Source organism: Staurois parvus, unplaced genomic scaffold, assembly GCF_062004578.1.
Source record: "Staurois parvus isolate SC_StPar_1 unplaced genomic scaffold, SC_StPar_1.0 ptg000001l, whole genome shotgun sequence".
Lineage (NCBI taxonomy): Eukaryota > Metazoa > Chordata > Amphibia > Anura > Ranidae > Staurois > Staurois parvus.
In genome coordinates, this window is record NW_028317797.1 from 5,740,888 (window position 1) to 5,768,400 (window position 27,513).

A 27,513-nucleotide genomic window follows, 5' to 3' on the forward strand; every position below is an offset into this window, starting at 1 on the left:
CATGCAATCAGGTAACTATCAAACCAGCTCCCAATCATAAACAGAGAGTGAATGCAGTGACAGTGCGTTCACAGTGCTGGTGGCACCAAGTCCCAGAAGAGTGCCGGCTGTACTCATAATCATGGCAGCATGGCTGTAAAACCCACCACTGTGCTGCCACGTATATGCTTACGTTTAGTAGAAAGGGAGAGAAAGTTATTGTTTTAATACATTTTCTTACATCAGCCTGCAGTTTTGTCTTCTGTGCCTGTAGTTGACATAAGATGCTTTTATATTCCTCCAGCTGGCTCTGCAGTATTGGAATTCTTCTTTCCGATATCAGCCTTTCCTACGATTAAAAGCAAGGTAAAACAGTGGTCATACAAAGGTTCAGCTATATGACAAATGTCTAAATTATGTACTTAAGTCCATTAAAAGGCCCTTACCTCATACATGCCAACAGTGATGGCAGTCACAGGAGGGGTGGTCTGAATTATTTGTTGCAGTATGTTAACATAAGTTTGAATCTCCATGAGGTTCTGTTAGGAAAAGCAAAACATTTTGTTCTAGTACACAAATTATTTAAGATGCACAGGAAAGATTAGAGGGACCAATCCAGATACAAATGTATTGCCTAACTGTACTGTATTCTGCAGAAAGGTACAGAACCTGGTTGTGTTGTATGGCACAGGTCATGGACTACTGCATTGGCATGTAGGGCCAACAGACGTAAAAACCTTAATAAGGATTGGCTTGGCTGTTAAAACCATTCACATGTACATTATCTATTCTGCTATTTCTGCTCTGAGGTTATGCTGTCTAGAATCCTATCCCACTCCTTGCTCTTCAATTGTTTCCTGGGAAAGCCAAGGCCACACTGTGGTAATGTAGGGACGCTGTCCTACTATTATAATGTCCATAGGTGCATTTGCTTAGTATCAGCATAAATGGCTTAAAAACAGGGATGGGATGCCATAATAGAGCTACACACTGTGAATCTGGTACGTCCACGTAAAAGCACTTGTGTATAAAATGGGTCTGCGCTTTGCCCCCACCACCCAGCAGCTGGGCGGTGGGGGCACCCCTTTACTTTCAGGATAACCTTCCTAGTGATATGATCAGTCAAAACTTTTTTTGTTTTAGTTTTATTTAGAGTGGACAAGAGAACTTGTGTTAAGTTTTACTACTTGTCCTGGTGATCATTGTATCTGGTACAGAAAATTATGGGCAAACTAAAAGTGCTGAAGTTGTCACAGGAACAGGAGGCAAAGGGAAGGTTTGTAAAGGTTTCCTCTCACTTCTTATTGTATCTTTGGTACAGGAAGAAGAAGAATGTTACCAGCACACCAAGAAATCCTCAGAAGTGTCCAAAGCTTTATTTAGTGATCACATAATATATCCAGTGGCAACTTTTCAAAGCCATGCAGAGTCCCTTTGTCAAGCAAGTGACCCTGTGTGGCTCCGAAATGTTGCCACTGTATATATTATGTGACCAATAAATACAGCTTTGGACCCTTTTGAGGATTCCTTGGTGTGCTGGTGACAATCTTCTTTTTGGATTGTCTGTGGTTCCCAGCTAGTTGTCACTGTAGCACCCAACACTACTGAACAGCCATCTGCAGAAACATGTGCATTGGGAAAACAGCGTTTGGTACAGGAAGTGTAAGTTAAGTTTTCTAACAGGACACAGACTGCAAAAAAAAAAATCCAATGGGGTCTTAGTCATTCCCTTCTCTATCTAAAAAATATCTTGACAAGGGCCAGGACAAGGGGGGAGTAGGAGTGGCTGTCCTGGGTGCTGTAGTATCATGTGGGATGGGGGGCACCACTTAAACAGTTCCTGCCCCTACCAACTGACAGGAGTAGTGACGTCAGAATCACTATTCCTGTCAGCTTAGCACAGGAAGTGAAAAGCAGAATCAGGAGAGCAGAAGAGATCTGGGAGGAGGTGCGAGCTGTGCACTCTCTCTCTCACCTTGAGCTCCTTCTCCTGCCACTGCAGTGTTCCGGCGCCTTGACTGTCAGATTGGGACTGTGCAGGGTTTCTTTACCTGTCCCCATCTCCTCTCAGCAAAGAGCAGGTATGGAAAACCTGGGAGTCAAAGATTTGTGCTGGGAGGGGGGAATTCAGCAAGGTGGGGATTTGTACTGAGAGTAGGAATTTTTGTTTTTGGAAAGTTATGGCTTGCAAGGGGAATATATACTTTGGGGCTAGCATACAGATTAGTGGTTGATTTGTGTTTGGGGGGAGATTTTTACTGACATATAATGCTCATAAATCTTGGGGGGGGGCACAATTTGGCATCTTTGCCCTGGGCACTAAGTGACTTTGTTCCTGTAATGATGTTGGCTTTAGATACATTTTAACAGTACATTACAAACAGCCTTTGAGGCAATTATAAATTATATGTGATTTACAAAAAGCAGAATTCCTCTTAAAATGTAATGATCGTGAGATGCTGAAATTCCAGCCAAAAGCAGAACTTTTATGTCTACAGTGGATGGCAGACATTGTCATCTGACCACTCTCAGCGGACATTCCAGACTATATTAGAAAACCTGTCCCAGTAGCAACTATAAAATAAGAAACCTCTGCACGCTCTTCTCTCCTCTCCCCATCCTGTCTTCAGCAACATAAGCAAGAAAAATTGGCAGAGCTGAATGTTTTCCATGGGCATCTCAAAGGACATGGCAGATGTATATTCAATTATATTCAAATAAATGTACCTTCTTGTATCGGTCCTTTGCAGCATTGATGTCATCTTGCAAGAACTGAGATTCAATCTGAAGCTCTAGATTGCTCAACAAAGCGTCATCTGCTTCCTAAAAATATAAAATATTGCTCACCATTAAAACATTTTAGAAACAGATTACATTTTTGCTTTTCTGGATAAAATATAGTTTCCATTTTAATTTATTAGCAATATCAACATACGTTATTGCATTGGAAGACTCAAACTCTGATCTTATACAAGCTAAGATGATTAGGCCCTGTAGGGGCTAGTTGGAAAAAGATAATTAATGTGTCCGAGTATCAGAAGTCCCTATTCTAACATGCTGACTTTACAACTTTAGCTTATGCCAACCATTCCCTTTTTTAATGGAGAAAACAAACTCTTTAGCTCGAGTGTGAAGCCTTCATTTGTCAGCTCAGTTGGTGGAAAGACTGTATCAAGGCCTGATTGCATTCAATGGCTTAAAATAGAGCAGTCATTCCACTAACCTTCATTTCTGGATTGCATTTTTTTCATTTTTTTGGAACTTATTCACACTAAAGTGTTACTAAAGGAAGGGGGGTAAATCCTCAGGAGGGCAAGTGGTTAAAGTGGAGTTCCAGACGTTTTTGTGTTTATTAAAAGTCAGCAACTATGAAAAATGTAGCTGCTGACTTTTAATAAACATACACTTACCTGTCCCAGGGTCCAGCGATGTTCTCACCTTCACCGTCCCTTCTCTCCTTCTCTCCACGGCGCCGGCATCTCAACTGTGGGCACCAGGCTGTGACAGCTTTCGACTTCACAGTCGGGTGTGGCTGTGCATCCTGATTGGTCCGGCAGTCTTCTGGGACCTGTGAAAGTTCCCAGGAGACTGCGGGAGGAAGGAGGAGGGAGCCGAACTTCTGGTTCACTTGGACGTGGCTAATTGGGCCAGAAGTGGGAGCGGGTACCTGTCAAAACCAAGTACCTGCTTCTCCCAAAAAGGTGCCAAATATGGCAGTTGAGGAGGGGAGGAGACAAATAAGCGGAGCTTCCACTTTTGGGTGGAACTCTGCTTTAAATAAATTTAGTACTGAGGATATAGAATTGTTTACACATCAGGAAGAGTTATCTGAAACCTTATATTTGTGCATACGAACAGACTGATGGAGTGCTGTGCTTCTACAGCTGCCTGTCCAAGAGTTTGCAAAATATAAACTCATAATTACAGTGATTTAAATCCACGAAGCTCTTTAACCTGCACACCATGAAACATTTATGATTTTTAGTAAATTCAAGATTGGCCAAGGACAGAAATATAGATTGTACACTGCACTCACAACTCTACTACACCTGTCCTATTTGTCTATAGATCCCCTTTAAGCACATTACCATCCATGAATTGGCACACCAAAAATTTCCAGGTAGATGTAGGCGCATTCATGACAAAGACAAAACTTCACAAATTTTCAAAACTTAGAACATCTATTCATCCAACTTATTGCATATCAAATTTGTAAGGGTTAAACGCAGCTGCCTTCAATAGCTCATAGTTTCTGCTGACACTTTAAAGGGTTTACATAACAGACTACTCATGTGTCAGCTCTACTAAGCCATAATGGCTCATACTTAGTGGTTGAGAACTCTGATTCAGGGTTTTTTTCAAGGAGTTTTACAGTTATAAAGTTACAGCATGATTTTAATATTTAACCAACCATAAATTTGTCTTTGGCAGAATTAAAAGAAGTATATAACTTAATAAAATGTAGTTATAACAGTAAAAATATAAGTTAAACACAAGATTTACTTAGATACTTATGCATTTTGTTATAGGGATGCTAAATAATGTACCTTTATAAAAAAAAATCAATATCAGATAATTAGATATGTTTCTCCATACAATACTACTGTCTTCGATTGTGATTGTATGGGCAAAATAAAGTGTGATTAACCACTTCAAGTTTGGACACTTTCATTCCCTTCCAGTCAAGGCTAATTTTCAGCTTTCGGCACTGTCGCACTTTGAATAGCAGTTGCGTGGTCATGCAATACTGTACCCAGATGATATTTTTATAATTTTTTTCACACAAATAGCTTTCTATTGGTGGTTTTTGATCACCACTGGGGTTTTTTTGCAGAAAATACAGAACATTTAAAAAAAAACAGATTTTTGCTTAGTTTTTATTGTAAAATTTTGCAAATAAATAATCTAACTTCATAAAATTTAGTTTAAAATGTATTCTCCTACATTGTTTGGGTACAATACACCAAAACAGTGTATATTATTTAGTCTGTGTGAAAGTTATAGAGTCTACAAACTATGGGAAATATATCTGAAAAATTGATCAGTTTAGACCCTAAAATGCCGGACACTGGAATGACGTGTGGCAGTAATCAGGACGTTGGTATGAGGTATGACAGTGATCAGGACATTGGCATGAGGTATGGTGGTGATCATGACGCTGGTATGGTGGTGATCAGGATGCTGGTATGGGGTATTGCATTGATTAGAACGCTGGTATGAGGTATGGTGGTGATCGGGACGTTGGTACGGTGTATAATGTTGATCTGGACACTGGCATAACATATGGGGTGATCAGAACGCTGGTATGGGCTTTGGCAGTGATCAGGATGCTGGTATGGGGTATGGTGGTGATCAGGGCACTGGTATGGCATATGGCGGTGATCAGGGTGCTGGTATGGCATATGGCAGTGGCCATGGCGCTGCTATAGGGTATGACGGTGATCAGGACGCTGGTATGGCGGGGATCAGGGCATTGGTATGGTGTATGGTAGTGTTTTTGTGAGCACTGGGACAGGTTACATGGTTGGCTGCATTTTTTATTATGATTACATTGGGGCAGTGATCAAGGATACTAGGGCTGGCTGGTACTGCAGTCTGTGAGTGTACCACCAGTGTGACAGGCTGCTGTACTCTTACAGGCTGCAGCATCACTTCTCTCTGCTCTCAAAGTGAGAGCAACTAGAACTGATCTTTATTTTCCCTTGTTGTTGTTTTCTATGTGATTGCTGTGTTTGGACACAGCAATCACATGATGAAACACCATTTGACCACCCAGAAACAGTGGTAATTTGATCTACTGTGTCCCGGTGACACACAGATCACCAAGCTCCCTGGTATGTGCCTTGTGACCTACGCAGGATCCTCTGATGCAGGCTGACATACAGGGCTGCTTCCCGTCCACCGTCTACAAGCAATGGGTGGATGGGAAGCAGTTAAGGAGGTGGAGAACAGAAAATGTTACATGAAAGAAAGAACCCCGCATTACCTAATATGTGTATGCAATTCAAATGTGAGCTAGCTTAAACTGCTGGGGAGTATGCAGAGAATCCTGTTTTTATGACTTTGCATGCATATTTATTTATTTATATATTACATATACTTATATTGCGTTGTCAATCTACGCAGCACTTTACATATATATATATTGTACATTCACATCAGTAGCTGCCATCAAGGAGCTTACAATCTAAGATCCCTCACATTCATAAATGTATTAGGAACACTTTATACAGGATCTAAGTCACTTATCAGCAGGTCTTTGGAGTGTCTAAAATAAATCTAAAGCCATTTTTTAATTTTGAATAGAGTAGGTATCAAACTGCATTTTTGCCATATTGTTTCATTATGGAAGATTCCCATCATTTCCTGTCATGTAGACTCTACAGCAGAGGTTTCCAAACTGCGGCCTGTGAGCCAAATATGGCCCTTTGCTTGCCTTTATCCGGCCCTTGGGGGGCTGTCCCTTTCACTGTCACTAATGATGGGACACTATTCTTTCCACTGACATCAAAGATGGGGTACTATTCCTCCCACGGACACCAGAGATGGGGAACTAATTCTCTCATTGACACCAAATATGGGGTACTATTCCTCCCACTGACAGCAATGATGTATCTTTTTACTCCCACTGGCCACCAAGCCTATGGCATTGTTTACTCCCAATGCCAGGGAATCTTCTACTCCCACTGGCCACAGTTTGGCCCCCTAAAGTCTGAAGGGCAGTAAACTGGCCTTTTGTTTTGAAAGTTTGGAGACCCCTGCTCTACAGGAAAGAGAGGACATCTTTCTAATGCAAAGGAAATCCCCTCTTAGACAGTTGTCTAAACAAGTGTCCGCACTGAAAAATTTCCTCTCTATTCCAATTCTGGTGGCAACTCAAAATAGTGGATTTACCCTCACTTTTATTCCTGGAAACAATGGTGATCATGACAATTAGAGAACCTGAATCAACCTAACAGGGATACAGGCAACAATAAAAAGCATATCCATGGCTTTATCCCCTCACCAGTCTGTTCAAACCTAAAAAAATGTCTTCAGTTGTACATACAGTCATGACAAAAAACAAGTTTGGAGTTTCGGGTGGAATGTGTCAGATTTGGCTTTTTGTTTCTCCACTTTTTGTATCATACCAATACAAACAAAAGAAATAAACATGAGAATGCCTAAACATTTATAATTGTTACAATTTTCTGGGTGAAGTGGTGCATTATCTGACAGAAATGCAGGGGTGTCAATATTTTTGGCCATGACTGTATGCAGAAATTTATTTATCTGTGGACAATCTAATCAGGGCGTAAAAGAAGGTTTGACATGGCAGGACTATTGATGTTCCCAATGTAGCTCTCAAATTACTTCAAGTAAAAATGAAAAGGGTGGCAGGTTATATTTGAAAACCTGCTTGACTTGATTTTATATATTGAATATACACTATATTGCCAAAAGTATTGTGATGCCTGCCTTTATATGCACATGAACTTTAATGGCATTAGTCTTAGTCCGTAGAGTTCAATATTGGGTTGGCCCACCCTTTGCAGCTATAAGAGCTTCAACTCTTCTGGGAAGGCTGTCCACAAGGTTTAGGAGTGTATATGGGAATGTTTGACCATTCTTCCAGAAGCACATTTGTGAGGTCAGGCACTGATGTCGGATGAGAAGGCCTGGCTTGCAGTCTCCACCCTAATTCATCCCAAAGGTGTTCTTTCAGGTTGCAGTCAGGACTCTATGCAGGCCAGTCAAGTTCCTTCACCCAAAATTCGCTCATCCATGTCTTTATGGACCTTGCTTTGTGCACGGCTGTGCAGTCATGTTGGAACAGGAAGGGGCCATCCACAAAATGTTCCCACAAAGTTGGGAGCATAAAATTGTCCAAAATGTCTAGGTATGCTGATGCCTTAAGAGTTCCCTTCACTGGAACTAAGAAGCCAAGCCCTGAAAAACAACCCCATACCATAATACCCCCTCCACCAAACTTTACACTTGGCACAATGCAGTCAGGCAAGTACAGTTCTCCTGGCAAACGCCAAACAGACACATCCATCAGCTTGCCAGACAGAGAAGCATGATTCATCACTCCAGAGAACACGTCTCAACTACTCTAGTGTTCAGTGGCAGCGTGCTGTACACCACTGCATCCAACGCTTTGCATTGCACTTGGTGATGTAAGGCTTGGATGCAGGTGCTCGGCCATGGAAACCCATTCCATGAAGCTTTCTATGCACTGTTGTTGGGCTAATCTGAAGGCCACACAAAGTTTGGACATTTTTAGCTATTGACTTTGCAGACAGTTGCCAACTTCTTCACACTGTGCACTAAACCATGCTCTGTGTGCTCTGTCATTTTACGTGGCCTACCACTTCGTGGCTGAATTGCTGTTATTTCCAGTTGCTGCCACTTTGTTATAATACCACTAACAGTTCACCGTGGAATATTTAATAGCAAGGAAATTTCACAGATGGACTCATTGCACTGGTGGCAACCTATCATGGTACCACGCTTGAAGTCACTGAGCTCCTGAGAGTGACCCGTTCTTTCACAAATGTTTGAAGAAGCAGTCTGCATGCCTAGGTACTTGATCTTCTATACCTGTGGTCATGGAGGTGCTTTACATTGCACTTGGTGGTGTAAGGCTGGGATGCAGCTGCTTGACCATGGAAACCCATTCCATGAAGCTCTCTATGCACTGTTGTGCTAATCTGAAGGCCACATGTCTTTAGCTATTGACTCTGCAGACAGTTGGCGACTTCTGCGCACTGTGCACTTCAGCATGTGCTAACCCTCTTCTGTTGTGGCCTACCATTTGGTGGCTAAGTTTCTGTTCTCATTTGCTTCCACTTTGTTATAATACCACTTACAGTTGACCATGGAATATTTATTAGCAAGGAAATTTCACGGATAGTTTGCACGGGTGGCAACATATCGCAGTGCCAACGCTTGAATTCATTGAGCTCCTGGGAGCGACCCATTGTTTTACAAATGTTTGTAGAAGCAGTCTGCATGCTTAGGTGCTTGATTTTATATATCTGTGGCCATGGAGGTGATTGGAACGCCTGAATCCAATGATTTGGAGGGGTGTCCCAATACTTTTGGCAATATAGTGTATAGTTTAGGGCGAATATTCTTTAATGTAAATAAATGAGATACTGCATTTTCTATTTACTACTAAAAAGAGATCCTTTAGAAATGGATATGCAGTTTATGGTTTAATGGAGTTTTTCTTTTTACCAATTCACAGGGCTGCTCCGTTCAATAAAACTGATCAAAACAAACATTAACATCTCATCTACATCTTATAACCGTTATAACAAGGCTAACATATTACATCAAAAATAGTGCAATTTACAATTACAGGTGAAAAAGATGCCAATGCAAAATTGCTTGCATGTTTAACATTCTGATAGCATACAAATAATATGATACATTGCTTAGAATTATTAACATACACATCAGTGCAGTAGTTCAAAACAGGAATGGTATTAAAAAAGAAAACAATATATAGTATATCAAATGAAACAAGTTGCAGTGCATGGGAAGATTAAATAGTGTAGATGCTGAGAGTGTTCTTAGGGATAATGGCTAGGACCCTACTCCTTCAGATATGATCTGATGGGGTCACTGTGGGAGTTCATTTGGCAGACAGACAGTCAATCTGAAGGACGCAGACTATTTATTGTACTCATCAGCAACTATTCAGTTGTCCTGCCTTGGTAGATAATCAGGTATCCCGTACTGGGTTCTTGTGTCTCATGGGTACATAGTAATTACTACCTGGGTGGCCAAAACACACCTACAAAAGGAAGGTATGACAGTATGGTAAGCTGCAATGCTTCCACTCTTCCCATTTTAAGGCTTTATTGAACGTGTCTTTCAGCCTGATAAATTGCCCATGCTAAAAAGGAAAAAAAAACATAGACTACAGACTGTAGAAACATATATATTTGGAATATTTATTTGACATCATGTAAGCGATGATAACCTCTCTTTTTTTAAGCTACAGAGCAATTCAGATCAGCCCCCCCTTACTTTCATGAAATAAAGACTGAACACTGTGAATGGACTTTAAATTCCCACAGCAGCTTCTATTGACAAGCTATGTGACTTACAACGTATTACATCAATAAGTAAATACCATAATTAAACCAAGGTTAACCCAAAACAAGCCTGATACAAGCAGAAGAGGGTATTTAGAGGCATCAATGCCATAGAAATGTGTACCATCCTTGCCTCCAGTCACACTACAGCACCTAAAGGCATTTCTTAAACCACATCTAAAGGACACCCATGACACTGGGTTGATGAAATGGTACATTTTGTGTTTGGGTAAACATAGGCCAAACAACTTTACTCATACACTTCCCAGACTGTTGACCTTCACCAAGTCCTCCATGCTGCTTCCTGTCTTCATTGTATCCCTATTAATAAATCAGGTGATACTCCACTTTTATCCTTACAAAAAGATTTGCTATTTTTATTGACTTCATTTAATTTGATTTGGACTTTAGATTGTGTATGCAGTTGCCTGGAGGACATCAGAAGATTACAGTAATTAATGTTAGTCTGAAAAGTGTAATTTTCATGAAATTGCATGCTTTGAAAAAAACTTGAAAAGAGACTCACACTCGTGCGCTCCTACACCATAAATATAAATGAAGAAAAACTAAGCCAAAAATAGGGAGATTGCTGCACCCACTCACTAAGTGTACTCTCACTTAAAACTTATATAAATCAGAAATGTGTAGCATGCTAATTCCTCATCAAATAATAAAATAAATTAAATAATCCTCCAATTGTCCCATGCACAATTTACACACTAAATAAAGTCCAAATTCCAAATAAAAAATATTGAAAAAAATTGATGTGTTTACCAGTCACTTTTCAAAGGACGTGCTTGTGCTCAAGATACTCTCCCTGCTCACCTTTATGTTTGACTTACAAATTATAATAGGTCAAATGCGTTTATACAGGAGTGAATCCTTTCATGTAGCGATGAATCCAAATGTCTTCACTCAATCACAGCTCCAGAAAACGTGTATAAAAAAACAAAAAACACATTGTAGTGCAACACCGTTTACAATAAAACTAAAGCATTGAGTGCAGCAAACATATGCACTCACATTATGAAGCTCTCTATGCACTGTTGTTGTGCTAATCTGAAGACCACATGAAGTTTGGAGGTCTTTAGCTATTGACTCTGAAGACATTTGGCGACTTCTGCGCACTGTATCCTTCAGCATGCGCTGACCCCACTCTGTCATTTTACGTGGCCTACCACTTCATGGCTGAGTTGCTGTTGTTCCCAGTTGCTCCCATTTTGTTATAATACCACTAACAGTTGACCATGGAATATTTAGTAACAAGGAAATGTCACCGATGGACTTATTGTACAGGTGGCAATCTGTCACGGTACCACGCTTGAATTCACTGAGCTCCTGAGAGCGACCCATTCTTTCACAAATGTTTGCAGAAGCAATCTGCATGCCTAGGTGTTTATTTTTATACAGCTGTGGCCATGGAGGTGATTTGAACACCCAAATCCAATGATTTGGAGGGGTGTCCCAATACTTTTGGCAATATAGTGTGTGTGTATATAAGGTACATGTGTACCACAATTCCAATGTTTGTACATTGGATGTATGTACCATTATGAATCTATTCTTATAAAAAGTTTGTGTTATTTCTATACTTGCGTACATCTAAAGTATATACTTATGGTTAATGTTATATGCTGGCTGCAATAGTTCTTCTGCTCCTAATTACCTTGATTATATTACTGGTTAATTTCCCAGGAAGGAAATCCCCTCTGTTCACAGAGGATCTGTCTTGGATGGAGACATTGCCAACTTTATTATCAAACCCACTTCTCCACTTAGCCAAGGTTCAGGTTCTCTTATCTACCTACAGGTTTAATACAATATCCTGCTTGGGAAGGGTCATTTGTCATAGCCCTTCCAAAAGAGGGCTTGTGTATCTTCTACATATCTTTAGCAGTGGTTATGTTCATATACATGAGGAGCAGAATTTAAAGGTGCACTTCAGCTAAAACTAAAATCTGATTTTCGCATACAACTAGCAGTCTGCCTGCTAAGCAGTAACTTTTTTATCTAGTCATTGTTACTGTGTACCAGTCCAATTCCTTTAATTGTAACATGGTAATCTCAGCATCCTCACTTACAATGTAAAATAGATGTTTCTGAACACACCCAACTCTAGGCTCATTGAATTCTCTCACATACAGAAAGGCTACAAAATGTCAAAAGTAAGTTGTTTCACACAGCTACCAATCAGATTCAAAGCTACATTTAAATTTGAATGATGATAGCAGAAGCAAAACAAAAGAAAGTTACACACATGTCTCGGGAACCATCAGCCCAATAAATAAAAAATGGGAATTGGAGGACCTCAGCTATGAGGAATGACTACATACTGTAAACTAATTCTCTATGGAGAAATGATGCTTAACAAGGGATATGAACGAAATATACAAATCTCTGAATGGTGACTCTAGCATTGGAAGAAAACTATGTAACAAAAGGTCTCTAAAGAAGATATGCTACCACACAATGAAGTTGGATAAGAAGTAGTTCAATCTTAAACTACGTAAAAAGTTCTTTACTGTAAAGAGGTAAAGATGTTCAGTTGATGATATCAGCGAGGAGTGTACATAAATTCAAAGAACTTTTAGATGTGTTTCTTAGCAAACACAATGTAGAAGTATATTAAAAATGGTAGTGACATATATACACACACACTCAAGTTGAACTGGGTGGATTGGTGTGTAAAATGATACTAGTTACTGTGAGAAGTTTAGGGATTTAGAATTTTAGGAACATAAGAGATTTCTCTGCTCTCAGAAATCCAGCTAATAGACAAGTAAGTAAATGTAGGGTCACTTGTATGGAGCAATACCCAGTTCAATCAACATTATCATATTACTAATGGAGAAAAAAGAACAATAAAGCTATCACTTTTATCTTTTACTCTCTCCACATTTTGGCATCCACATTACTGTGTATAATGGAATTTTGATTGATTTATTTGGTACAGACATTTCAGTACCAGTTGTACTTAATTGAGAAGATGAAAAGATCTAACCGCTGGTCTCATTGGTATTATTTTTTATAACATCTAGCACCAACAGAGTGGGGGAAACCAGCACAGTGAAATAGGACACAGAATTATGGATGAAAGATAGGAACATGTGGCAAATACAGTTGTTTCGGGTAAGAAATTAAACCTGCTTTACTTCTTCTGTATCCTTTTCATTACCTTTTCTATATGAACCAATAGGTGTTGCTCACAGTTTTCGGCATCAAGAGAAGATATTTTTGAACAGAACATTTTGGACCAAGTACATTGTTACATAGCTGTCTTAAGGTGGCCTCAGAAAATAATGTGAATGGTAGCTCTTGTCAGCCTATAAATGGTACCTGAATTGACCCAACAACTAGTATGGAAATATTCCAATGATTTCTGTGGGCACATTTAAAAGCAAATATAGAAATGCCCAACCTTACTTGCACATATAATGAATTGTGTCTACTGGCTAGGGACATGAAAAGGATAATGGTCACTATAGTATTGCGACCACTTGCCATATTAAAGTTACCTTAAGCCCCACATCTTGTTTAATTATGTGTATGTCTAAAACATTATACGTCTGCTTTGGATAGAGTAGTGAATGGTTAGCACTTCATTTGTTTAATTTTTTGTTGATTGTTTTCCACTTCTGAGATTTTCCTTCACTTCCTGTGCCAAAGAGGAAGTTAGAAGAAATCTCTACAAATTGAGGGGACATCTTCTCTGAGACAGCTGCTCTGGTGACAACACAAATGTTGGATTTTTCCTCACTTTCAGTCCTTGTAACAATGTTCACCAAGACAAACAGAGAGAGTGAATTTCTCTAAATAGGATTTCAACAGCAATAAAAACCTGACAGGAATTCTAACATGGGTTTGAAACATGCAAACAATTCCATGTAGAAATCCAACAGATAATATTAAGATGTCAATTAGATATGAACTGAATATTTGGTCTGAACACAACTTCAGAAGAAACCTTTCCTGTTTGGGCATTCACCTAAACGACAAGACTTTTTTCCTCATTTGGTGGGTATAGCATAGTAATGGTGTTTCTACCATTACTATATTTGGTAGCTTTCCATCAATGGTTGCTATAGAAGGAGTGGGTGTTGTGATCTTAGCAACCAGGGATGTCATCTAGCCCCTCTCATTAACTGGCTTGGAATTCCCAGCCATATAGACAAGAGGGAAGGGAAAGTGCTGACAATACTGAACAAATATGGCATGGCAAATATTTGGCAATGACATTGACCTGTGAGACACCACCTCTTTTTGTATATATAGTGGGAACTGGGCGATATAATTCTCAATAAGTGTAGTCAGGACAACAGATGTGTCTATCGTACAGTGTGCATCATTCATTGTGATTGACATGGATCTGCATGTCTGGATGACATGATAGACAAATTAAGTTATATCATGGCCCATTTTTTAGGAGTATTTTATTTTTTTAATAAAGGATCTGTCAAAATATGTGTGTTGGACGTGAAGTAGTTCACTCTTAAACTGCATAACAAGTTCTTTACTGTAAAGAGGTAAAGATGTGCATCTCTTTTCTGCAGTTGTTGGTGTCAGCGAGGAGTGTAAATAAATTAAAATAACTTTTAGATGTGTTTCTTAGCAAACGCAATGTACAAGGATATAAAAAATGGTAGCGACATATACACACACACTCAAGTTGAACTGGGTGGATTGGTGTCTTTATTATCCTTACCAAATTTGTAACTATATAACTATGCACTGTTCACTACCATATATATGAAAAGTGTTTGTGTGTGAGTAAAATAATACTAGTTACTGTGAGAAGTTTAGGGATTTAGAATTTTAGGAACATAAGAGATTTCTTTGCTCTCAGAAATCCAGCTAATAGACAAGTAAGTAAATGTAGGGTCACTTGTATGGAGCAATACCCAGTTCAATCAACATTATCATATTACTAATGGAGAAAAAAGAACAATAAAGCTATCACTTTTATCTTTTACTCTCTCTTTTGGCCTCCACTTTACTGTGTATAATGGAAGTTTGATTGATTTATTTGGTACAGACATTTCAGTACCAGTTGTACTTAATTGAGAAGATGAAAAGATCTGACTGCTGGTCTCATTGGTATCATTTTTTATAACATGTAGCAATAACAGAGTGGGGAAAACCAGCACAGTGAAATAGGACAAAGAATTATGGATGAAAGATAGGAACATGTGGCAAATACAGTTGTTTTGAGTAAGAAATAAAACCTGCTTTACTTCTGTATCCTTTCCACCAACTTTTCTATATGAACCAATAGGTGTTGCTCACAGTTTTCAGCATCAAAGAATCATATTTGTGAACAGAAAATTTTGGACCAAGTACATTGTTACATAGCTGTCTTAAGGTGTCCAAAGAAAATAATGTGGATGATAGCTCTTGTCAGCCTATAAATGGTACCTGATTTGACCCAACAACTAGATTGGAAATATTCCAATTGAGTACTGTCCGTGATACTTTTTTTATTTGCACATAAATAAAAAAAGTTTCACGGACAGTACTCAATTGTTTCTGTCGCAAATGCACTAATACGGCTACAATCACCTCAAGCGAAATATTCCAATGAAATCTCTGAGACAGCTGCTCTGGTGACAACACAAATGTTGGATTTTTCCTCACTTTCAGTCCTTGTAACAATGGTCACCAAGACAAACAGAGAGAGTGAATTTCTCTAAATAAAATTTCAACAGCAATAAAAACCTGACAGGAATTCTAACATGGGTTTGAAACATGCAAACAATTCCATGTAGAAATCTAATAGATAATATTAAGATGTCAATTAGATTTGGTCTGAACACAACTTCAGAAGAAGCCTTTCCTGTTTGGGCATTCACCTAAATGACAAGACTTTTTTCCTCATTTGGTGGGTATAGCATAGTAGTGGTGTTTCTACCATTACTATATTTGGTAGCTTCCCATCAATGGTTGCTATCGAAGGAGTGGGTGTTGTGATCTTAGCAACCAATGAAGTCATCTAGCCCCTCTCATTAACTGGCTGGGAATTCCCAGCCATATAGACAAGGGGGAAGGGAAAGTGCTGATATTAAATGCAATGACATTGACCTGGGAGACACCATTTCTTTGTTTACATATAATGGCAGGAACTGGGAGATATAATTCTCAATAAGTGTAGTCATGAGAACAGATGTGTCTATCATACAGTGCGCCTTGTTCATTGTGATTGACATGGATCTGCATTGCTAGACGACATGATAGACAATTAAGTTATACCGTGGGGCATTTTTTGGGAGTATTTTATTTTTGTAATAAAGGATCTGCTGAAACATGTGTGTCTTTATTTACACTTTTTACTTTTTTTGTATAGCACAGCAAAGCAAGAGTGCTTTCTACAGATGACAAACTATGACAATAATTGGTTCATTTTATGCATAAATGCAATTGCAGTTGCCATAGATGAATAGTAACAAATTGATTTTCTATCACAGAGGAAATTATTTTTTAGTCAACAACTCTTGGAGATTTTGGTTGACTTACTAAGGGAATAGAGACTGCTCACTTAGAAAAATTAATGGTGCCTTTGGAAAGTGTATGTTAGCTTAGTAAATAGGGTTAAAAGAGAAGTTCCAGAATTAAAAAAAAAAACTTACATACTCACCTAGGTGGATGCAGCATTGGTCTGATGCGGCATCTGTCCCCTGCTGCCTCCAAGATCAAGAACTGAGCAAACATGACACACTAACAGGACGAGCCATCTGCTGGTCATAGTATAGTATAGTCAAAAGAGCTTTGGCCCTACTTCTCCTTTAAGCTGTGTTCACTGTATTACCCAATGACTTTCAAAGTAAAAATATGACTTTTGCTTGTATGCATTGGATTATTGAAGTGATTACAGCTTCATCTTTTTCACCAAACTAAGTGAACATATCAATGAACAGTCACATAAGGTGATGGTGAGGGAAATTGTTAACACATGTGCCAGAGCATGCAATTGCAGCGGCTAAGTTAGACTTTTAAAATAAAAGTACGAGAGATAATCACATTTTAATTTTAGAGTGTGTGTGTATATAGAGTGTGTAGCAAGGTACACCTTGCTAGTGCCAAGAAAATATCCCCCACACCATTACACCACCAGCTTACTGATATAAGACAGGATGCATCCATGCTTTCATGTTGTTTACACCAAATTCTTACCTTACCACCTGTATGTCACAGCAACCAGACTGCCCATTCTCCTCTGATCTCTGACATCAACAAAGCATTTTTGTCCACATAACTGCCACTCACTGAATATTTTCTCTTTTTTGGACCATTTTCTGTAAATCCTAGAGGTGGTTCCCAGTAGATCAGCAGATTTGGAAATATTCAGACCAGCCCGTCTGGCACCAACAACCAGTCTACGTTCAAAGTTACTTAAATCCCCTTTCTTCCTCATTCTGATGCTCAGTTTGAACTTCAGCAAGCCATCTTCACCACATCTAGATGCCTAAATATATTGAGTTGCCTCCATGTGATTGGCCAATTAGTAATTTGTATTACCAAGCAATTTAACAGGAGTACCTAATAAAGTGGCCGGTGAGTATATATATTTATTTATTTTTTTTATTTCGATCCTCTGCCTCATAATGTTTTTTTCAAAGTTCTTGTTGGTTCAGATAACAAGTCATTCTACATATGGCCAGCCTACTGTATACTATGTATAATTGTTAACATCTCAAGTGCTGTCAAGCAGTAGAACTATATCTGGGCCAGAGTTGAAATCAAGAGCACCAAACCCCTCAAAGGCAAATCAAATTACTTTGTAAATTAAATGGGATTTTTAAGGTACCAACAGAAAACAATATATCAAAGATAAAATACAAAATTTTTTGTTTAATTACAAAATTACATTAAAAACTTAAATGATTTAAATTGTGCGAATCTCACCAAGCACATGCCACATACTACCCTGGACTTTGAGTAGGTGCATGTGAGATGGGTTCTTACATTGTGCCTATGCAGGAGTTCAATTCAATGATATATTCATCAGCGGTGAGATGCCTCTCATCACATTTCACTGGTTAAATGATTGTACAGAAATTCTATTATGATTGTTACTATTTTATCACAGCTTGTAACTCTGTAGTACTAAATCTCCTGAAGAAGCCGAATTTAAGGCGAAACATGTAGAGATGAATTGACTACAAGTATTTATAACTAAATGTAAATTGTGAAACTCATGTGCTGATTGACATTTGCACGTTTTAAATAATTGATGGTTTTAAAGTAATTTTAGAATAAAATACATTTTATATATGGTTTTCTGTTGGCACCTTAAAAATACCATTTCATTTACAAACTAATTTGATTTACTGTCGATTAGTATTTGAATATCCTATTATCTTGGGATTTTAAAATATCACTGCACACAGATGAAATAGAACAAATTTTAAAATATTTTGAGTGAACATGAAGAAAACAGAAAATATGGTGTTTCCAAATGAATAGTGAAAAGGCTGATTTTGTAAACTTCATTGGAAATTCATTGGGCATAATTGTCTTACCTTATTTAGTTTTTCAAGATTTCCTTTAAGAAGTTGTTGATACTCACATTCATTTTGGTATCTGTAAACAAAAATAAAACATGACTAGAAACCCCCCAAAAAACTTAGTTTATCAAATAGAACAGTAAAGTATGGGGTAAACATTTTAGTGATTTCATCTTCCTTCCAATGCTACAAACTTTGTATTACATATAAAACCAACAGCTCTATAGAAAAGTAAATTAAATATCAGAGGCTAGACAATGCCACCCTGACTGCTATTAGGTATCAGGATGAAATCCTTGGACCCATTGTCAGACCCTATGCTGGGCAAGTAGGTCCTGGGTTCTTCCTGGTGCACGACAATGACCGGCCTAATGTGGCGAAAGTATGCATGCAGTTCCTGGAGGATGGAGGAATTGATACCATTGAATGGCCCCCATACTCGCCTGACCTAAATCCAATAGAGCACCTCTGGGATATCATGTTTCCGTCCATCTGATGATGCCAGGTTGCACCTCAGACTGTCCAGGAGCTCAGTGATGCCCTGGTATAGATCTGGGAGGAAATACCCCAGGACACCATCCATTGTCTCATTAGGAACATGTCCCGACGTTGTCAGGCATCCATACAAGCACATGGGGACCATACAAACTACTGAGTACCATTGTGAGTTGCTGCAATGAAATTTCAGCAAAATGGACTAGCCTGCTGCACTATATGTATAGCAATTTTTTTTCATTTGTAATTGTTCATTTAGATTTAGGATATGTCCCTATTATTGTCATATCATAAAATTGTTATTGTTTAACTACTTCAGTACTGGGCACTTTCACCCCCTTCCTGCCCAGGCCAATTTTCAGCTTTCAGTTGAATGACAATTGTGCGTACATACAACACTGTAACCATATAAAATGTTTGTCATTTTTCTTTAGACAGAGATTTCTTTTGGTGGTATTTAATCAGCACTAGGTGTTTTATTTCTTGCTAAACAAACAGAAAAATTGAACATTTGGCAAAAAAAACCCGTTTTCTTAGTTTCTGTTTTGCAAATAAGTATTTTATTGTCTTCACTGATGTGTACTAATGAGGCTGCACAGATGGTCACTGATAGGCTGTACTAATGGGCCCTGATGAGGCTGCACTGATGAAGCAGCACTGATGGGCACTGAGGAGGAGGCACTGATGAGCACTGATGGGCACCGATAAGCTGCACTGATGGGCACTGAGGAGGAGGCACTAATGAGGTGGCACTGATGAGCACTGATGAGACTCCACTGCTGAGGCTGCACTGATGAGGCAGCACTGATGGGCACTGGTAAATTGCACTGATGGGTACTGAAGAGGAGGCACTAATGAGGTGGCACTGTTGAGCACTGATAGATGGCACTGATGGGCACTGATAGGCAGCACTGATGGACACTGATAAGCTGCACTGATGGGCACTGATGGGGTTGCACTGATGATCACAGCCCTGATTGAAAGTGTAAACAAACTTCTAACAGCCTTGCGTGTGAGGAAAAGACTGCTGAAAACTGGCAGGTCTGTTTACATGTGATCAGCTGTGATTGGACACAACTGATCACATGGTAAAGGGCTGCTGTGATTGGCCCTTTACCGCGATCTGTGATCAGCTGTGTCCAAGGGACACAGCGGTCACTGAGCGTGCCCAATAAAAGGTAAGAACTGATCAAAACAACAAACTCTTCTGCAAGACAGAATCTGCATATGCTGAACAGACAAGATCACTAAATATTTTTCAGCTTACTTTTTGGTCAGTTGGTACTCTACAAAATGTTCTGGGAGGATGTCTAAAGATACCCTCCCAGAACAAGACAGCAGCGCTGTAGCTGTCTTTCAGCTATAAGGCAGTATTGAGGTGGTTAATCAATTTTCAAAAATGATTTTATCCCTTTAAAAGTAAAATAATGAGTAGAAATAGCAGTAATAAATAGAAAATCACATAATAACATCATAAACTATACATGAAGCTTGCTGGATGGATGCACATGTATTTCATTGCAGTACCCCCACATATAATTTGTTATCTCCATGGGTTAGATTTGGTTTCGTATATGGAGTAAAGCCATACAGGCAAGTATAGTTACTCTCCATGAAAAAAAATATTGCATTTTGCTGCATGGATCAGCATGTTTTTTTTCAAATACTTTCAAATTGATGAATTAATGTAATTAATGTAGCACAAACTAATTAAGTAACATGCTGCTTAAAATTCAGTCACCAGAATGCCAAAAAACTTTTTAAGATTGCATTTGCATAAAGTTTACTTTTGTAGTCATTATATTGACAAGGATAATTGATGCCTTATGTATAATGAATGTGTGCATATTTTTAATTAAGGCCAAGGCTGAAAAATACATTTTGATAAATATTTGTATTTTTGTTAGGTAAGACATATTGGGGTTGATTTACTAAAACTGGTTCACTCAAAATCTGGTGCAGCTGTGTATGGTATCCAATCAGCTTCTAAATTAAGTTTGTTCAATCAAGCTTTGACAATAAAACATGGAAGCTGATTGGTTTCTATGGAGAGCTGCACCAGATTATGCACTGCGTATGAGTATTTTATATTTTCAGCCAGCAGGCAAAGCTCTCAACTCTTTTTTCATGTGTCTTCCTGATTCTCCTCACCAAAGTCTTTAAAAAACCAAATGTTTACAAATCTCAAAAGCTCAAGCTGAAATTGACACACAAGTAAATAAAGTCAGTGCATGGATCCCTCACTTCTCTGTCTAAAATTTCAGTCTGAGTAATTGTTTCTGAAAGAAAATTTTTGTTCTGTACTCTTTCTTTAGCTCACCAATAATGTTCTGAGAATCCTTTGTCATGCATTACATGTTTTTTTTTTTCTAAAATAAACAAGATATAATTATACATCAGGTAAACAACATCAAATCAAAACTAATACAAACATAAAAGCAAAAATGACCCAGTCTGTTATACAACTTTGATTCCCTTTAACATAAAAAGTAAGAACTGTTAAATCCTTCTGCAAGGATGCTAAACCATCAAGATTACTAAATATTTGTCAGCATACTTTTGGCTCTGTTTGTATTCTACAAAAGTTTGCGTTCTGTTTTTTATTTTCAATACATCAGCACTTGTGCAGAAGGAATGCAAAATCCTGAGTTGTTTTTGGTTTGGGTTTTGGGAGGTTAAAGGAGTTCTAAGTTTTTATCAGAAGGCAAAGAGATAAATGCTAGTCTTTTTCTTTCATTTTAAATTACACAGGAAATGCCCTAGGCTGATAGAAGTGTCAATGGAAGATTTGTATTGTGTGCCAGGAAAGATAATTATGATCTTTAAAGATAAAACACTAAAGGACATTTGTATAGGAGTGCTAAAAATCTCCATTCATGAGAAACAAATGATTTTGTAGGCACAGATCATACATCTTGCACACGCATGCACACAATCTTACATTCATACACCGAAGTATTTAAATATTTTTCTATTTTTTTCTTTAGCAATTGCTACCCTAGAAATGATAATGATGGCAAATGGCGTTGGTTATGTAGCACTATTTTCTTTCAAAAGAAGTCGAAAAAAATATCAATTGTGTCCATAGTATAATTATAAAATATTACTGTCCTATATTTTTCTGCAATGAAAAGAGAAAAAAAATCATGAAAGTGTCCATTTTCTAAAATCAGATACAGTATAAATATGAAAAAAGAACAAATTTTGTCATGTATTCAGCTACTCTACTAATCTATTAAAATGAATTGCCAGTATAGTTTTCTTTGTTCATATTTTTATTTTGCTACTTTAACTAATTTTAATGCATTTCCCTAAAATTTAAACTGTTAGTGAGTATAAACAACTAAGTACAATTAAATATGTGAACCCGTGTGTATTCTAGTAGTGCGTAATAGAAGTTAATCAATTTGACATTAAAGCAAAGGTTCAGCTTTCTCTGACTTACAGTTCATTAAATTAATTGAGTGGTAAACTAGCACAGTTGACATGGTAGTATTACAGTTCTAGCTGAGGCTGCTTTTTCCTGACATTTGTTTGTGGAACAGATTTTAAATCAAGACAATTTCCCTGCCTCTATCCATAGCAATATTAAAAAAATGTGTTATTTTTTCTATCATAAATTAATGTAAAATATAAATGTTTTAATTTACTTTTATTATAGGCTTGCTTGAGCAAGTACTGTTGGATATTTGTGTTACATAGGTAAACTACAGTTAGAATGACTTTAAGTTAGTAAAAAAGTACTGTGCTAAAAAATTTTTTAGACTTGTCAGAAAACACATTTATTATTCTATCCAATGTGCTGTAATTATTGATTATCACAGTGCATTCATAGGGCAAATAAGTTATGCACTGGATGGGCCTAACACATATATATGCATATTCTTACTTTGTAGTAACTGAAGCTGTCAAATACTTCACTAGTTTCAACTTCTGTGTATCTTTGGTTTCATATACCTGTTTTGTCCCAATTATATTTTTTAAAATGCTGGGCACCTAAAATTATAATCTAAGTTATTGTTGAGTCCAACAAACTTTAATCTGGCACTTGCCTGGTAATATCGTAAGATCAAGAAAAATGATTACTTTTGATTGCTATGTATTTAAAATGTTAATTTTACTCTGATAAAATATTTTTTTCAGTTGCACAATGGGTTCTTGTTTTTTACATGGACCCTGAAACAGTCTAATGCTGCTATACTAATTAAAGTTCAAATTACTCACTTGGTTTTAAATTCATCGACCATCCTCTGGGCATCTTTGTACTCCCTCTCGAGTTTGGACCGATCAGAAGCCAGTTCACGAATTCTCTGCCGATTTAGCTCAATTTGTTCTGCAAAAGCTTCTTCCAGGCCAGAAATCTCATCCATTCTTTGGAATGTCTCCAACTGCTTTCTAAAGATTGCATTTCTTTGTTCCAGAACCCTAGCTCGATTTATATAATTGGCAAACCTTTCATTGAGTTCCTGCAAGTTTTCCAGGCCTTTTGCCTGAGACAAACCAAGGTTGCTAATGTCTACAAGACTTTGCTCATCAAAACCATCAGACCTCTCATATTTCTCTTTGCGTACTTCTCGTAAGTAGCTTGTCTTGTACATATTGCTATTGCTTCTCTAAGGGACCTTCCTCTCCCCAGGTTAAACTAGTCTGAACAAATTTCTAAGAGGCAAAGAATGAGAACTGTTCTGTCCTCTCTCTCCTGTGCACAGAATGTCATCTGCAATAACCAAATGAAATTTCATTCAAAGCAATAGGCCACAAGGGTACTGTTCTCTTGCATTCTAGTATTTGTCAGCGTTTATTTTGTTCCAGGGAAAGCATTGTTTCTTTTTTTTACAGCATAGAGAGGCTTAGGTTAACAACTAAACACATCTAACAAAGCAATTGCATTTTGTAAATAGATGATTCAATTTAAACAATTACCCAAAGCATTTGCAATCATTTACAGTAATTGGTTTGGCCCCGCGGTGCGTTTACATTTGAAATGTATCATGAACGCATTTGTCAAAAATATTTTAAACTGGCTGTATGTATGCATTGTTTGCAACATGATAAATTTAGAGCCTGTTGTTTGGTGACTTTGAGTCTATCAAAAGAAAATTCATGATGCAATTGTCAGTTTCTAAGATAAAAAACTGATACTGATACTGATTTTGCAAGTGCAGTTGCGCTTATTTTCCCTAGAGCTTAGTGAATGTGGTGATGCTCTGTTGATTTCCATGCATGTTATTAGGTATTGGGAAATTTGCCACATTCACAAAGCTCTTGGAAAAATGTGTACAGCTGCACTTGCAAAGTGCACACCTTTTTAACTTATATATATGGTCTTCAGAAAGCAGAAACTTTCTGAAGACCATATATATATTACTGCTTTCCACACGGTCACTGTAAATAAACAGCCGGGTGGGGCAAGCACCAATCTGGGAGGATGTGTCCACACATCCTCCCACTCTTGGGGCTTGTGTGCAGCCATGGGGCTATCCAGTGGCATGATCCTGTGATGACTATGTCCCTCAGACCCAGCATATCACAGATCAGGAGATTCACTCTCTGACTGGCCCTCCTGTTCATGTGATGGCTGTGTCCAATTACAGCCATCACAGAATGTAAACAGAAACATGTATCTCTCTATCAGCTTTCCTTCTCTTCACACACAGAACATATGTGAGGAGAGGGAGAGCCAATCTGTGCAGTCTGTTAGGGATCTGTGTGTACCTGCTGATTTCACTGCACAGATCCCACACAATGCAGCCATCTGTCACCAGTGCACCAAGCACCAACTGTGTCCAAGTGCTCGTCAACATCTGTACCAGTGTCCTATCAACATCTGTCACAGTGTAGCTGTATACAAAAACATCTGTCACTGTGCCCCATCAACATCTGTCACAGTATACCAGTGCACATCAACATCTACAATAGCGTCCCTTTGTACAATTTCTGCAATAGTATTTAACTGCAACATCAACATCTGTCAGTGTCTCATTGCAACATTAACATCTGCTGGTGTCGCTAGTGGACTGTCAACATCTATCGGTGTCCCTAGTGGACCTTCAACATCTGCCAGTGTCCCAGTGGGCCATCAACATCTGTTGGTGCTCCATTGGACATCAACATCTGTCAGTGTCCCAGTGCAGAACATATGCAATAATGCCCCAGTGGACATCAACATCTGTCCCAATGCCCCAGTGCGGAACATCTGCAGTAGTGTCTCGGTGCTCTTTGGATGGTGGGCTTCTCTATGTGGCTTCTTACTAGGTGAAGCAGAATGTATTTTGGGGTGAGTGTCTTAGTATGTCCATGCTGTGTATTAGAAATATCTTATAAATTGACAACTTTGTGTAAAACAGATGTTTTAATTTTCTTTCTTGCCTCAAAGAAAACACATTGGGGCGTTTCTCTCCGCAGCCACTGTCACATTTTAAAAACAGCACAGTAGCGCAAGGCTCCACCCCCACAGCCTTGTCATTTATTCACAGAGATCTGTAAATTACAAGTCTTGTGTGCCACCGTGGAAGATGACTTGTAGTTCATTGACACTTCCAGCAGTTGAGTAACGGTCTGCCCGTACAGGAAGTATGGGCAGAAAACTGTCAGGAGTGTCTGCAGGAGCCTGACATTGCACCAGCGATCCGCTGATCGCAGATGCAATGCAATGCTTTTACCTGCTGAATCATGTGCATTTATTATTTTTTTTACTAAAGATGAACTTAGCCTTTAATGTTGGCCAAGCGATTGCACGTTCCCCAGGACATTGCAGTTAGCCTACCTACTCTTAAAACTTTTAAACCAATGTTTGATATAACTGCTGTCAAATCCTGCACTGGATTGCTGTCAGGTTGCCTCTCCAACAACCTGGAGCTTAAATATTTGCCAGATTTTTGGCTGCTTTGGCCAGCCATTATCCAGTTTTGTCCCTCCCTGTTAGTTCCTAGTCCTGAGCCCACCTTGTTTACAGTCCTGCCCAGCTTTAACCTCTACATGGTCTATACAGTATGGTTTGTCCTTCACTCATTTCTGCTCAGTTCTTAGCTTTATTACCTTGTTCTGTTTATGAATGCAGGTCATTTTATACCATGTCCTTTGTTTGTTGTGTTCATATGCCTACTATTATTTGCTGCATGAATTCATATCACACTCATTCGTGCTCCTCAGGGTCCTGATTAACAATTACAACGGCAATGAAATCTGAGGTATGAAGGGAAGAGAAAGATTTCTTATACCATTTTTGTTATTAACCGCTTTTTCAGGGGTGTGCATAATCACGTACATATACGTGATTTTGCATTTCCGGGTAGGGGGCATGCGTGAGCCACACGCCTGCCCTACCCGCACTGATATTCACAGCCTCGGCTGTCAATCACTGGGTCCCGGCCGGTGATTACTCGCTGACACCCATTGATTGAGGAGCATTACCAATGGAGGGAGAGAACTGTAAGTAAACAATACCGTTCTCTCCCCTGTCAGCTCCTGCACACTGCTATGCATGGCTTTGCATGCATGGAATCACTATAACTTTCACGTAAAGCAATTCATTTACACGTATTGGAATTTTTTTTTAGCAAAGACATGTAGCAGAATACATTTTGGCCTAAAGTTATAATGAAATTTGATTTTTTTCGATTTTTTTACTGGACATGTTTAACCTCCCTGGCGGTATGATTATTTCAGATTTTTGGTGCTGAAAGCGGTACCATTTTTTTGCATGGAAATATGTATTTTTTTTATTGTAGGCTGTAATTTTTAGGAAAAACTCACTGAAATCTGTCCGAACAAGAGTCTAGTAAGCATCCCGGGTATGATAAAATTTGAAACACAAAATCATAAATTATAATTTAATAAATAATCATAAAAATAATATAAAAATAATAAAAAATTTAATTCAATAATATAATCAAACCAAAAACACTGAAATGTGAAATAGAGCGCCAAGTTCGCACATTGCTGAGCTCAGTCGCAAAATCGTTTTCAGTGTCTGATGACAAATTTCCCCCACGAATCATTATCACTCAATTCTGCAAGTGGTTCTGATTTACTATCGCTGTTCTCTAGCTGATCTAAACCGCTTTTGACCTAAAGGGACACTTTTTGGACGCCGTGGACATTTCTCAGTTTCCAGGCAGAAAGAACAGACAAAATGCAGGCAGGGCGCAGGACAAAGCACTAGGGACAATATGTATGTGAAATTGGTTGAGACAGCAATGTTTTACTATGTAAAATGTAAAAAAAAAAAAATGACATTTTTTAAAATTTTTAAATTTCCCGCCGCCGGCGGCGCCCGTACGTCCCGACGTCACAGGGACAGGACACAGAAGCCGGATGCCGGCATCGGCCGAAGGAGATGGCCGGGGACGCTGCAGGGGACACATCGTGGGAGCGCGGGGTAAGGTAAGTGAAGAACACTTGCCGGAGCAGTGCCGCAGGGTAAGCCCGAGTGTAGCTCGGGGTTACCGCTT

At 38.6% G+C, this 27,513-nt stretch overlaps 1 protein-coding gene and 1 long non-coding RNA gene across 3 annotated transcripts in view; one reads left to right on the plus strand and one right to left on the minus strand.

The window, feature by feature from the left end:
* BFSP1 (beaded filament structural protein 1) overlaps nt 1-23,759 on the minus strand; it is a 48,319-nt gene extending 24,560 nt beyond the window's left edge. For both annotated transcript variants that reach the window (XM_089686915.1, XM_089686304.1), the window contains exons 1-5: nt 23,285-23,759; nt 18,581-18,641; nt 2,707-2,802; nt 426-518; nt 221-328 (exon numbers count right to left, since the gene is read on the minus strand). In XM_089686915.1, coding sequence (XP_089543041.1) covers nt 221-328; nt 426-518; nt 2,707-2,802; nt 18,581-18,641; nt 23,285-23,658 — 732 coding nt within the window. In that variant the 5' untranslated portion in view covers nt 23,659-23,759. The remainder of the gene's footprint in view (nt 1-220; nt 329-425; nt 519-2,706; nt 2,803-18,580; nt 18,642-23,284) is intronic.
* Nucleotides 1,925-27,513, plus strand: part of LOC149474760 (uncharacterized) — a 60,347-nt gene continuing 34,758 nt past the window's right edge. Inside the window, exons 1-2 of the long non-coding RNA XR_016314375.1 lie at nt 1,925-2,060; nt 13,106-13,196. This is a non-coding gene — a long non-coding RNA (uncharacterized LOC149474760). The remainder of the gene's footprint in view (nt 2,061-13,105; nt 13,197-27,513) is intronic.